General features: G+C 38.3%; 1 protein-coding gene across 1 annotated transcript in view; it reads right to left on the bottom strand.

Moving 5' to 3' along the window:
* Window positions 1-1,522: 1,522 nt before the first annotated feature.
* The window catches only part of CNTNAP4 (contactin associated protein family member 4), a 195,497-nt gene continuing 181,888 nt past the window's right edge, over window positions 1,523-15,131 (bottom strand). Inside the window, exons 21-23 of the mRNA XM_046682909.1 lie at window positions 7,079-7,297; window positions 6,677-6,748; window positions 1,523-2,215 (exon numbers count right to left, since the gene is read on the bottom strand). Of these exons, the coding sequence (XP_046538865.1) occupies window positions 2,022-2,215; window positions 6,677-6,748; window positions 7,079-7,297 (485 nt within the window). The 3' untranslated portion in view covers window positions 1,523-2,021. The remainder of the gene's footprint in view (window positions 2,216-6,676; window positions 6,749-7,078; window positions 7,298-15,131) is intronic.

The following is a 15,131-nucleotide window of genomic DNA, read 5'->3' as shown; positions in this document are numbered from 1 at the left end:
TTAAGAAAAAAAGAAGGAACACATCGCAAATCAGGAAATGAAAATCATGGCATATGATACATCAATGCATTTTGATGCTGTAACGTTGCGGTTTCCAGCAGGGCAGACCGCAGAGGACTGTGCGGCTTCCCCATCTATAAACCTGTCTGCATCCCAGCTCCCAGCCAGCCTAATGCTGCTACTAAGTAACATGAACGCTTGTAAACGCTTCGGAGCTGTTACGATGTTTGTATTCAACTTTGCATGAAATAAAAACTACCACTTCTGTGTTCAGTCCTTCCCTAGCCACCACAGGCCTTTCAATTAAAAAACAAAAGCCATTTGTCAATAGAGGTCCTTCATAAACTACTGTATTAATTTATATCCTTAAGATTTAGTCAGGCATTTACAGAAACATCACTATGGATATAGTGCTATGAGAAAAGACAGGCAGGTTTGCAAGGAGAGTTAAGGAGGATAATTTGGAAAATAAGATGCTTAATTTACATATTTCCAAATTGTTGTGGTGTGGACAAACTAAGGAATCCAATTTTTCCTTGGCAGGCCCCTGAAAAGCATGAGTATAAATAGCAAAGTATCTCGATTATATAATTGGCTTGTGAAATTCAAAGACAGCTACATGCCAGCATGTTGCATACATGGCCTCAAAATTAATTATTGCAACAGATGCATAAGGTTATTGATAATTCTTTGATCTCCCAGAATGTATATATCCCCTAATCAGAATGTACTATTTAGTAGGTTATATTGATTTCTGGTACTTTTTGAGAAATTTACCCCAGCATCATAAATGAGAAGTAACTAGAATGCAGACCTCTCAGAATGAGCTTCCTTTAATCACTCTACTAGTTTTGCAGAAAAGAGGCATGGTTGCAGCTTATATTTCAAAAAGTTACGTCCTGGAGGTCAGTGCACAGCAAAATATATGCCTGAAGGAGGATGTATTTCAGAATGGGGAATGGAGTTCTACACATTAAAGTGTCTCTTTTTTTCTAATACATAAGAACATGCTCTATGCAATACAGTCAAGGGAGATCAAAGAAAAGTCGGTGATAAACTTCAGAAAAACAGAAGTAGAAACCTATAAAGAAAACTGACATAACATTTGGGGAAAACATTCTTGGAAGTATATTTCATTTGAGATATTACAGTTGTAAATAAAAAATTTTTTGCGGTATTAAGCATCGTGTTTTTTATATGAACAAGTTTAGTTGCAAACATTTCACATTCTTCGGGAAATTGGATTACCCAGGCTTTTGACTACTGCCACTACCAACAATGATAGGAAATTAAAGAGAAAAATTTTCAAAGGCAAGACAACACACACTGACGTGCACTTTCTGAGTCTTGTCACATATGAATTTTATGTTCAGAGCTGAAGTCTGACACTCAAAACCTAATGTAGTCAAAATCATTAAGAATAGTCAAATAGAAAAAGAGGAATATAAACAAACCAGTGACAACAAAACATCTTTCAAGACTATTGAGAAATTGTATTGAATGTAATACAGAGAAAGGCAAAGGGGTTTGTATACTTTTGGCCACTGAAGATGCAAACACCAGCCAAACAGGATCTTAGAAGCATTTCCAGGTCTATGAGTAACACCGTGGGAACACTAAAGCAAACACAGCATATGTTCAAATAAAGCAAGGTCAGAATAGTCCGATGTTGATTTTTACCTCTAACGAAACTTATGTATCACATGGTTGAGAGACCAGGGCTACAGTTTTCACACTTAAAAACTGCAGTCATCAAGCGAGTTAAACTTCTGTTTTAGATCATACCAGAACAGTTGGAAATTAACAGCAATATCTAATTCCTTGTTATACAGAATGACTGCTATGGGAAATATGTCACCGGATGAGGCCTCCTGGAGCCATCTCGAGTCTGGACATGGCAACATGGCAGTGCTGCAAATCCATTGCCTGTACATTCAGTGTAAGAGCATTTTATTGTCCGTTGAGAGCCCCTGGCTATTAAAACAGACTGTTGTAATTATAAGTTAAATCATAGCTGCCAATCAGAAGAAGTACTCTTTCTGATTTTCACTGACTGCATTTTGTATATTAAGCTCACTTTTCAAAACAGCCTCAGCACTGTCTACATTCTCTGACCTTTTTGCCTCATTTCTTTTGTATAGCCTTTTCTGCTGATATATGCGAACAGCTATGGCCGCGATGCACAGCAAGATAAAGATCACAACGGCTATCAAACCTAGTGAGAGAAGAGAAAAGAAATGCAAAATCAGAATTTTTGTCCAAAGGGAAACAGTGCTGACTTCATTGTTTAATAAGTCACAATAAAATTATTTTCAACTTGAATCAAGCATCTAGTATACATAAATTGGAAATATCAAAACTTCAGGTATTTCTGGATCAAGTGGTATCATAACATATTGAATTTGCTTCTGAGTTCCATCAACCTTGTGGGTTCACCTCCATTTATTCAGAATGCATATTATGTTGGATTTATTCAGTGCATTTATATTTAACACATGATATTACCTGCATGTCTCTAAGGCCATGTGGTCACCTCATATTAATCCACAGACAAGTTTTAATTATTTTGAAATTATACAGTAGTAGTAACATCATAAAATAATTAAATGTGTTTTATATTTAAATATATAAACTTTTTTTCTGAGGAAGATTAGCCCTGAGCTAACATCTGCTGCCAATCTTCCCCTTTCTGCTGAGGAAGACTGGCCCTGAGCTAACATCCGTTTTCATCTTCCTCTATACGTGAGACACCTGCCACAGCATGGCCTGACAAGCAGTGCGTAGGTCCACACCTGGGATCCGAACCAGCAAACCCTGGGTCGCCAAAGTGGAATGTGTGAACTTAACCACTGTGCCACCGGGCTGGCCCCTCAATACATAAACATTTTAATGAAGTTGATCTTCAATGATTTGCCATACTGCCAACTAGTACGAACAGGTTATGTATATGAATAATTCTGACTAATGAAATATATTGATATCAATATAGAGGTATATTTAGATTATTTCTATGTGAGGAATATTGATTTCTTGAAACATCTGGCTGTAAATAAAAAATTTAAATACCACAATTGTTAGCTATGCCAATGGTTATCAACCTTGGCATTACATAAGGCCAGTAAATCCGTGGTGGTCCCCAGGACACTCTGAAGGGCTCCACAGGGTCAAAACTATTTTCATAATAATTCTAAGATGCTTTCTCCATTGTGTTGACATATCCACTGATAGTGCAAAACAAGGTTAGGTAAAATTCCTGGTACCTCAGCATGAATTAAGGCAAGGCCGCCAAACTGTAACAGTGGTCACTGAATTCATAAAGCAGAAGGCGATGCACTGCCAGGCAATCGCAGGAGAAAGAAAAAAGGCAGATTCATTTGAGTGTCCTTGATGAAGTGCTAAAAATTACTCACTTGATCACATCTTGACCTTCAGCTGTGGGTCTTTTTAACATTTTGACTGGTGAATGGAAAGCAGACATAAAGTCCTCCTGGCCTATCCTGAAGTGTGACGGTTGTCTCCAGGCAAGGGGTTGTGTGAACATTGGAGTTGTGAGCTGAACTAGTTGCTTTTTGCTTCACGGAACAAAAAGTTTTTACTTGATGGAAAACTGACAAACAAATTATGACTGTTTTGACTTGGATATTTGGCAGATATTTTCTCTAAAAATGAATGAAGTCTGCCACTTCAAGACAAACAACTGACAATATATATTGCCAATGATAAAATTCAATCTTTCAAGTGAAAAATAGAATTTGGAAAACTATTTTCTGTCGCTGTAAGTCTGAAAGTTTCCTAATACTTAGACTTTTCTGATGAAATCAGTGGCAGTATTAACTAATGGAGTTGTTTTTAGACAAAAATAGGTACAATGAAAAACAGCAATGTGGATGAATTCTCCTATCATAAAACTAGGACTCTTCATTCTACTTTAAATTAAATTAAATTCAGCTCTAATGGAGTCCAACCAAGCCAGAACTTTGAAGGTTCTCACCGGTCCCAGTGGATTCCTGAGCACACGATTTGATGGGCAGATTCACTATAGTGAATGATAATATTGCCAACAGCTTAGCCGATTTTTGGCTAGGTCAGCCTTATCTGAGAAGGAAAGCAATTCCTTGCTGATAAATCTAAATAAATGTGTAACCAAATTCTGCACTTGAAATCTAAAGACTTTACTGATGGATATGGTTATTTTTGTTATTATTAGTGATATTAATAAATAATCATTTTAATCAGAATATCCATTAGTTGTTACATGTGGCCTCTCATCTTAGAAAAGTAATCAGTTGAGTGGCTCTAAGTATTTCTATTGTCTGGTGACAGGCCTCTTGTTTAAAGAGATATTCTGAACAACTTTAATGTGAAAAACTGCTGAAGTATGTTCTAGAGAGCAAACCACTGCAATTATGAAATAAACATCAACATTACATTGGCCCAGACAGGCGATTCAGACAGTCAAAACCATGGATGGACTCTAAAACTAGCTTGTTCTATGGAGGTGATTTATCCCCTTTAATGTGGGGAAGGTATTATGTCAGGATTTGTCATGTCCAAGAAAAATTTTGTTCTAACCTGCTATATCAAAAAAAAAAAAAGATATTCTAAACAAATATGGCCAACTACCGAGCTCTAGGACATTGCCATCTGAAGCTCTATGTGACTGTGTTCTTATGAGCAAACTGTGTAGCTTTCTCTCTGTCTAAATCTGACCATCCTTACCTGTGTAGCCTGGGCAGAAACCCTCTACAGTATCTGGGTCACCAGTTTTAAATGTCTTATTAAATCAATTTTCCCATCTTCTATTATTTAGTACTTGTAAGTGAAGAAAAAGATACTCTAAAGTGTAGAACATAGGGGGATTAGCCAATTTGGAAAATCCTTAAATGGATTAATTATTGCTACATAGTGGGTGCAATCTATGAGCAACTAGACAATGGGCAGAGAATTCCACTACAATGCCACCTGATGGAGCAGCACACTAGAGGACGATATTCTGTGGTTTGGCAGATAAATTCTGTAGGGTTTGAAGCAAGGCCTTCCGAGCTTAGATGGTCATGACCAGCTGCTCTGCTTCTGAAGCTCAGTTCCTGCAGTGATCAAACATAGACACCAGATTTGTAGACCCTGGTGAGGTCCTGAGCTGCATACCTTCCACAGCGTCCATCTCTGCTCTGTGCATCTGACCTAAGTGAGAATTTCACAGGTGACCTGTAACTCGTTTCCATTCTGGGGTAACACAGAATGACTTATCGACGCACCTCTCCTTTACTCTGTACATCTTGCCAATGATTTTTACTCAAAGTAATAATATTTCAAAATTAAATATTTTGTTCTAATATTGGCTTGACTATAAAATAACTCTATTTATATCTTTCTCTGTATCTATATCTCCTTATATCTATACTAGTTAAATGTATAGAAAGAGCACTACTACGAGACTGAGACAATTAGTTTACTAGGAATCCTAGTTTAAATGTTGAGCACATTTTAAAGGCTATAGCTTTAAATGAGTTCTTACCATACAATGTATAAATAATACATTAATGCATTTGTTTTAGACATGCAGTTATTAACTACTGTTTTAACAGAGTTTTTGTTTGCGGCTTGTTAGATGACCACAGGGGTATCCTATTTTATGTGTCTTTAATTTATATACCATTAATTTGATTTTAAAAAAAAGCAACTGAAATAGTAATGGGGACGTGAACATCCTCAGAAAGATCTGACCAGCACCATTTTCTGTCTAAATAGAATCCTAACTACTTAAAGGAAGTTGATGTCTAGATGAGTAAGGGTGTAAAAAATAGAACCAAATGGATCAGGCATAAAGCCCACATAAGCTGCCCAAGCAGATGAGTAATCACATTATCTGGCACTGTAATAAGATCACTGTTTGCTTTTTATGTCCATATGATACACAGAGTGTCGAGAAAAGGTGAGCCACTTAACATTTCAATAATCTGATTAATAACATTCTTAAGACCATTAATCAGGAAGAAAAAGCTTTATTTTGGGGTTGGTTTCAAATAAATTACGTCTCAGAGAAAATACTGTTTCACTGCCAGGAAGATATACTTAAAATTTTTTTGTTAATTCTGTAATTTAACATAACTGTGAAGTGCTTTTATTCCATTAGCCTAATAGTCAATAAAAATTCAAATAAAAGTGTAATATTCGTTGATAGGAGCGTCATCTAAGCCATAGAAATATCTACTTTATTAAGCATTAAGGCAAGATTAAATATATGCTTCTAAAGGTAATCTCAGGTTTCTCTTACTTTTTACACAGACCCTTGCAGAAGCAGTGATATGCCCAAGAAGCCAACAAAAGTGATACTACTCCAAATAGACTCAGAATTCCCTAGGGATCGTGGGTGGCCATTTTCAAGCTAAATAATGTTCATTATTACACAGCTGAGCAACTATTCTCTGAGTGAGGTGCTTCAGTGAAATTATCAATTATTTATACTGAAAATCTCCAAGGAAGCAGGGAATTCAAGGAGACTCTCTAAGACAATCCAATACAAGTAATAAACCACCCCCATTGACCTGAGGATTCAGGGCCTAACACTGACGATATGAATAGATTCTTCATAGGTAGTTTCTGTAATGCTAACTATTCACCATTATTAGTAATGATAAGCATCAAAGAAGAGCTCATTCAGGCTTTCTATTACCTCCAATGACGGCAGAGTCACTTTTGATTGCATTAGCTAGGGGTTCTCTGTCATCTCTTGTTCCAGAATGATCTGCAGTTAAAGGACAAAAAAAAAGCGAGGAGTGATATAGCAAGTAAAAAGAAACTTGGAAAAATTCATACATGTTTTAAGCCAGAACAGAATTACGGAGATGACTGTGGGATTTCTGTAATTTTAAACTTAAGCAATGTCAACCGCGATGGCCCACATGAATAAGTGAGAATCTAGAAAAGAAATGGGAAAGAGAACTGAAAACGAAACCAACAAAACCAATTTTAAGAAATCATCTCAAGAACGTAGCATAAGAGCAACAGCAGAAGATTTTAATATTCTGTGGGCAAGTTGTGTTTGTGACTGGGTAAAGGAAGAGCCATGAGCCACCTGCAAAGGAATGTGTCCTTTCCCTTGATGTGGCGTCAGTGCCAGCCTGGGCCACACAGCTGGACTCCGTCACGTGTCCTGAGACAGTGATGGGGGCTGGGCGGCTGGGGCGCAGCGCAGCCTTCAGAGGGGCCACGTGGCTGAGCTGCACTGCCGAGAGACAGCCCTGGAAGCCCTGTGCACCGGCCAGCGCTGTCTCCTGGTCCACATCACTGTGTTCTGTAAACCCAAAGAAACACCGCAACATTAACAATAGTCAAAGTACAAACGGGCGATGCTACAGATGGAATATTCTGAGCCTGGATAAGGCAATAGCAATACATAGACAGCTACTAAATTCTTCTTTCCTTTGTCTTTATTAAAATTTTGAGTCAGATCCATTAAGTCTTTCCAACACTACTGATGAAACTTCCCAGGTTAACAAAGAAACGTTTTTAAGTGTGGCAAATTAAATAGGGTATTGCCAGCTGTCTGGAAATGATTAAATCCCCTAAAGCAGGGGTCAGGTTACGAACTGCTGAGGGTTCATGATGATGTTATCATGTAGTAGACACCACACCCCGAAGTTTTTAGAGACCCTCTCTAATTGCTCATATGCAGCGGTGAAAACTCGCATAACTTGCTGCCTTTTCTCCCTGTTTCACTGTCTGCCATCACTCAGACAGAATTCTCTGTGCGGCCCCCATAGGACAAAGAACCCCCCCATACTAATGACAGATTAGTTAATATGGGACTATTGTGGAACAGGGATTGGCTTGAATGCCAATTAGTTCGTAATTTTACAGTGAAAAAATTTATTTCTATTTCATGCTTGGTGAGTATGAAATCTAAACAAGGGGAGTTAATTGTCGAGTTATAAAGTTCAAATGTTATCAGACTACAGTGCATCGATCCACCCAATCTGGTCATAAAATAGTACAACGACTCTCTCCCGGACTGCAATATGTGGACACAGACAAGATTTGCACTTTTGTCTCTCTTTTTAAAAAATAATGTAATAGATATTAAGTATTTATTGAGCACATATTATGTGCTAGGCCCTGTTCTCAGGGATTCGCGTGTTTGTGTTTAAACGTGACAGCAGCCGTGATCGTCTTCTTCCAGTCACACAGACGAGACACCAGGTCCAGGATTTTAGTGCTTCTCCCCAGGTTACACAGCTGTCAGCATTACGTACTAGACCCCAGGCCTTCTGGACTCCAAACTCACAAGCTTCTTTGGTTTATGAACCACTTTCTGGTTGACACGTTCTCTCCTTTACTCAGCTTATGTCTTCTTCAGGGCCTTTTTCCGGCTTGAGATCTATTCTAGAAGTAACTCTGGGCAGCTCAGCTCTGACTGAGGCTGCCTTGTTATATCGAGGTTTTTGAAGAACACTTCCTTTTGCTCCATTTTCATTCACATTTTATACCTAACTATAAAAATACTGATTAAACGTTTAGTATCATGGGTACCATTCTCTATAAAAAGAAATCTGAAAATTAGAGAGATGATACCACTTTCCTGCTATGATGGGGGATATGGGAGTCAGGCCCAGACATTCAAACCTGGGAGACCATGTTCTTACCACCAGGCTACCCTGCCTCACTGCACAGACAGCACTGAGAGAACATCACTCTGCTGCTGACGTGCTGAACTGTAAGCTCCCAGAGCACATAGATGACCCTCACCGTCCAGCATCACGTTGTTACATGCAGGCATTTCACGAACACGTATAAACCGAAGAACTAACTTAGTCCAACCACACAGCAGTCACTCATTTGACTGGATGTACATTCAAACATATTTTTAGAAAAAGACAGCATTCTTGCTTTGGGATTTTTTTACTTTTACAAGAAATGAAAAGGAAATATACTTTAATAGCAACATAATCAGGACAGTGCTTTTCACATTTCTTCCACAAGGTTAAAATCTTGAATACAATTTCTATAGACCTTTTAAAAATCTTATCTCTTTTTCAGAACTCCTTTTTTTTTTTGAGGAAGATTAGCCCTGAGCTAACATCTGCTGCCAATTCTCCTCTTTTTGCTGAGGAACAGTGGCCCTGAGCTAATATCCGTGCCCATCTTCCTCTACTTTTTATGTGGGATGCCTACCACAGCATGGCTTGCCAAGCGGTGCCATGTCCGCACCCAGGATCCGAACCAGTGAACCCCGGGCTGCAGAAGTGGAAGGTGTGCACTTGACCACTGCACCACCCGGCCAGCCCAAAAATCTTACCTCCTGAACCAAAAAAAAAAATATGTAAATAGATAAGATTCACTTCTATGGTAAAAATCTAATATGAGGTGACTTTTTTAAAAAAACACTTATTTTTTCTGTGAGGAAGATTGGCCCTGAGCTAACATCCATTGGCAGTCTTCCTCTTTTTTAATGTGGGATGCCGCCACAGGGTGGCTTGACGGGCAGTGCTAAGTATGTGTTGTGATCCAAATCTGTGAACCTCTGGCCACCGAAGCAGAGTGCACAAACTTAACCACTACACCACCAGGCTGGTCCCATGAGGCAATTTTTTAAAACTACACCTTCAAATTAAAAGCACTTTATCTTTCACAAATTATTGTATAAAAAAACACTTTAAAGTCTAAAACTTAAAATGGACAGTTAGTCAATTAATATTTCTTTTCAGAGCTAAAGAGACAGGAAACAAATTCCCCGCAGTTCAAGCATCTTGCATCCTAGGAGGGGAGACAGAAAATAAACGTAGAAAAAGAAACTAACGAAAATTTTGAAGAGTGAAAATACTATGAAAACATAAATGAGAAAATGTGCTGGCATGTCTCTGGAACAGAAATTTGTCTTGATGGATTTGGTGATTTTTTTATGTCTACCTTAAGGACGACTCTTTTCATAGGCTTATTCTCTTAGTAGTCTGTAGACGTTACTCCAGCATCTCAAAATTTGTAAGATTGCTGGTGATTTATGAATTTTTATCGGATTGTCCCTGGGTGTGAGTGTTCTGTCTTATATTCTGCATAGAACATGGTGGGCCCTGTGGATCTGCAGACACACGGTTTTTCTCTAGCCCGGAAAAGTTCACATATTGTGCATGCCATTATTGTGTCGTTTTCATCCTTCTTATCCTCCTGGACTGCTGATTATTCACACTGGGTTTTCTCTGCATATTTTCTAACCTATTTTATTTTCCCTCCTCGTTTGTATCTTTGGGGACTTATTTTCACATGAGTCAAGTGCTTCATTCATTTGCTCTTCCAGGTAATGAATTTCAGTATCAACAAAGATCACTCTTTCCTGCTGAATTGTTCAGTCTGAAAAAATCATACATTTTAGGTCCTCGAGGTCTTTTTCTTGCGTTACTGGAATTTCCTTCAGGTGCTCTCACTAAGTTTCATTCAGGACGGTATCTGTTTCCCTGAATAGCTTTATTGTGACAGGGAATGATTCTGGTGGCTGTGGTTTTTCTCCCAATTTTCTGCTGTTGAATCTTCTTAAATATGGGTCTGTTTTTCTCATCTGCTGGTTGATTCTCAGTCACTGACTTCTTTAGGTGGCTGACGCTCGGAGAAGGTGGACAGCGTGGCCATCTGCGTCAGTGAAGCTATAGGACAAAGCACCAAGAGGAAGCCTTTCTCCCCGCCCAACCTCGGGATAGAGAGGAACTGACCCAAGTTTCAGGTCATCCTCAGCAGGATTCAGGAAACTCTCAAATTTCAGACCATTCTCTTTTTGGCAAAGAGGGAAAAGAGGCACAGTGATGTTTTCCAGTGCTGGCCTTCCACACGGTGTTCAGGGAGCCAAGCATTTCCCTGGATTCACACAATTCAGGGTCTCCCCAAGACTCTTCTAGGTGAGCTCCCAAACTCTCTTCCAACCAGAAAGCAGGGAGTCCCACAACACCTTCGCACTGGCAACCCCTAGGCTCCCCTCTGCCTGCTGGGCTGGACCAATCCCCTGCTGGGTTGGAATTAGGAATAGGCATGAAGGGGAATTACAGAGACTTTGCAGTCTTCTCCCTGGAATTGAGTCCCCAAAAAGTAATGGCTATATGAAGTTACTCATAGGCAAAGCTGGCTGTGGAAATACATAGCATCAGATATCTGCATTGACAACTGTGCTAATAAATCCAATGAAACAAATATGTATCTTTCCTAATATCTGAACTCGTGAAATGCCATCATGTAAAGATTAGAAAAGGGAAGGTGAAAGAATTGAAGACAAATGTCTCCTGCTTTACATGAATACCGATAAGACAAGTCATGTTCTGGACATTTCTGGTTATAAAAATCCTTAACTGATTCAAATTTTTGGATGATCTTGTCTATTTAAGAAAATTAGCCTCAACTATATTTTCCAACGAAAGAAATGATTTCTGCTTTGTCAAAGAAGAAACCTTTTAACAAAAGGTCGACAAGAAAAATAGAGCACCAAGGAATTAAAATTCCTATGAAGTGCCTTTCTATTACTGTTTCTGGAAAGGACATGAAGTAAATGGAAGAACAATTATAAGGAGTGCTTCATGAAATCTTTTGTGGCACTCATAACAAAAACAAAAAAAAAAGGCAACAAAAAATAAAACTCAGAAAACAAATCTAAGCAGTTTGGTCATACCTATGAAAAGAGGCCATCTTTAAAAAGGATCTCGATATCTTTAATGCACAAAGTTAAAGATGAAGAAGACTTGTCTGAAAATGGTGCAATGAATCAGAGGAGGAGCAGGGCTAGAACCCAGCAGGGCGTTTTACCAGTATATGCAATTACAGTGAGAATTCAACCATCACAACAACAAAGGGTTAGCGGAAAGTAAAATGGCAACGCAGACAGCAAACACTATGTGGACAAAGGAGCAGTTTTTCATAAAAGGCGTTTATTTGCCAACCAAACCTACTGCTCTGAGATGGAACCTCATAAACCTGAATTACACAAAAGCTATTTATAGTTAGATATCTTGGGGTAACCTGTCTTTCTCTTTTGCTTTCAGCAAAACCTGTCTCAACGTAAGTGTCGTTTGATAAGATATTTACAAAGTCACAGTACCCTGAAGTAATGCAATTAAACTTTCTTATGTGCCCCCTTAACTTTGAAGCAGGTTTACGTAAAATAGCCCTGAGATTGAAGTTTGTTCCTAAAGCACTCGGGAGGACATGGAGTAGACATCCTCTTCCCTCCGACCACACACTTTATTTACATCTGGCCCAAGTCTCCACTGCAGAAATCTGACTTACTTCCTGGCTTTGCAGCCTCAGAAGAGATAAATGATCCCTATGGGTCACTGCCTCTAAATATACCAAAGCTACTGCTCAGAGTGAGTGCAAACCATCCTCGGGCTTTTAGAAAAGTCTTCTAATGTGAAAAGCAATCCATGAACAGAACAGCACCATTACATATCTGATATAGAAAAGCAATAAATAGTCATTACAAACTAGACTCAGGCTTCTTACAGGAATTTTTCAGTCATTTTACAATAGGTTAAAGTATATCATTATTCAAAATGGGGGCACATTTTCCCATGAGAGGTTTTATGCAATTTCAAGATTATGTAATAATCTTAATTGAAATTTTTTTCATGTAATGTAATTGTGACCCAATAACTTAACCAATTAGCAAAACAACTTTATGCCTTCAAATTTCCTTTGATAATTACATCTTCGAGAGATCTCTTTTTATATAGTTTTCAAGTAAAGAGTTCTCTTAAAGGAGCTGATTGAGCAATCACTCACTTTGGCATTGGTACTCAGTGCATTGTGAACAACATACTTCACAAATGACATCAGGTTGTCTGCCTTCTCAGAAGCAAGACCAGAAACAAAGGAATTGCTGTCTGTCTGTCCTCCAGTACTCATTTCTACAAATGAGGACGGACTACAGGAACAATTTTCTACTCCAATGATCATTAAAAAGCATTATTAGCAGACATCAAGCAAGGAGGGTAATTTTTAGATAACAATATCAAATTGTACTATGATAACATGGAAACCATCTCTAACCATTATTACACTTAACCGACACCACCAGCAGAATTCAAATTTCACTGCCCTTATTCTGACGAGTCCAACAGATCATTGTTAGGCTGGCCTGTCCAGCATCTCCTTGCTGTGGCTGTGTCCTCTCTCCACCCCAAAGGTCCTGGATCTACGCCCCCGCCTATTCCTTCCTCTCTCTCTCTTCCATCAATGTCTGTTCTTTAACAAAGTCATTCACACATTAGTGCTTAAGTCCTTGATCATGGCTTTATTTTTTACCTATTTCTGGTGCAGATACGTTTTAAAGCACGTTAGTAATTAAAGAAATAAACAATTACTTTCTCCTTTTTATTTTAGAAATTACTCTAGTTTTATCATTGTATGAAGATTTCTAGATTTGGCAGCTGATAAATATATTGTGTGATTTGTGACTTTTGCTTTGATCATTTGTTATGCTTTGAAGTGTAGTGGAGTTCTGTTTTACTATGTTTGCCAAATGAAAGCAATGAAGATGATGTCATTGTCGAATGAGTACACTTGTCCATCCCACCTGTCTCATATTCTTGTACTATATGTGCCCCTGTAAAATCCCCATGTCTACCTTATCATTTACTCTATAATTAAAATCAGATAATATGTTTTAGCATCATGAATGTTCTCTGGGTTTGGGACATGACACTTCTGATCTATGCTCATGTGTCCTGATTAGGAGAAAAGATGTTTTTAAGTTTCTAGCCTGGCCATTTCAACAGGATATAGCTAACCCTCTGGAAATGATGAAAGCCTACACAAGGAGGAAATCACGCTATGCACTGAAGACAGTCTATGACATTTTAATTGTTAAAATATTCAAAAATCAACCTGATGGACATAAAAAATCATGTTAAGTAGATTTCTTACTTTTCTTGCTTTAAACTGTTACTTCTCTTTTAAAACTTGCTCTTAAAATGACGACTCCATTATCTTAAGAGGCATTTCACGATATATTTGCAAAATTACAGTGCCCTTAGGTTATCCGGGTCACCTGGATAAAGGATTCCTGACACACCAAGATTGTTTCTAAACCTCTTCAGTGGAGACTGAGCAGATGTCCTTTCCTTGCTGACTACAGGCTTTATTCACATCTGGCCTGACTCCCCCCCCACCCCAGCATTCTGAGCATACTTCCTGCTCTGTGGCCTCAGAAGAGAGAAACGATCATTATCGATCCTCACCCATAGTACACAAAAGCTACTGCTCAGAAGGAGTGAAAATAACCGTCCAGCTTTACTTAAATAAATCGTAAAACTATTCCAACACGTAAAAGTACCCAGGTACAGAATTCAGAGCTTAATTTTACAGTGAATTATGAATATAAAAAGCAAATTTAATGTATTGTACTGATTATAGGAGAATCTGAACTGAGCTGCTTAGCTAAAACCTTGATCTTCCCACCACAACACTCAACTACTAACACATTACTATTGCCAAAGTTACTGAGTCTTTAAATATTTTAAGTGTAATAGAGACTTAGAGATGGTTTCCATGTCACCATAGTGCAGTTGAATATTGTTTCTTAAAACTTACCCTCCTTTCTCAGTATCTGCTAGTAATATTTATTAACAGTGACAGTAATCCAAAATTATCCCCATAGTTCTTCCTAAGTTTAAGAAGTGAGCAAAGGAGAAAGATGAGAGAGGGAAAGCACATCCTTCATTTCTGAGCTTCCATCTGAAATGGCAGTGGAGGGTCATATCTTTAAGTCTTTGGTTGAAAATGTAGGCCAATTACAACTCCAAAAAAAAATTGGTCAATGTTTGTATTCTGCTCCCTCAAAACAAATATTCAGAAATTATAAAATGATACATGCATTTTAATATATTTTAATTTGGAGGGTGATTTGGAATTATTTTATCTAAAGCAGCATAGGGTACATTATACTCAATTGGATACGTAGGAACATCGTGTATCATGATTATCTGTATGTCCACTAACCATATGCCACTAACTGTGAGGGCAGATTCAATGTCTACCTTGCTGAGTAGCTTTCGCTGTGTACACAACGGGTGATCACAAAGTATGTGCTAAATGAGTTAGTGAGCCAAATGAGCTTACAGAAATGACAAACATACTTGATAAGCGTGGGGCCATGA

Source organism: Equus quagga, chromosome 13, assembly GCF_021613505.1.
Source record: "Equus quagga isolate Etosha38 chromosome 13, UCLA_HA_Equagga_1.0, whole genome shotgun sequence".
Taxonomy (NCBI): Eukaryota; Metazoa; Chordata; class Mammalia; order Perissodactyla; family Equidae; genus Equus; species Equus quagga.
The sequence above is the reverse complement of the archived record's forward strand: the minus strand, read 5'-3'. Positions and strand labels throughout refer to the sequence as shown.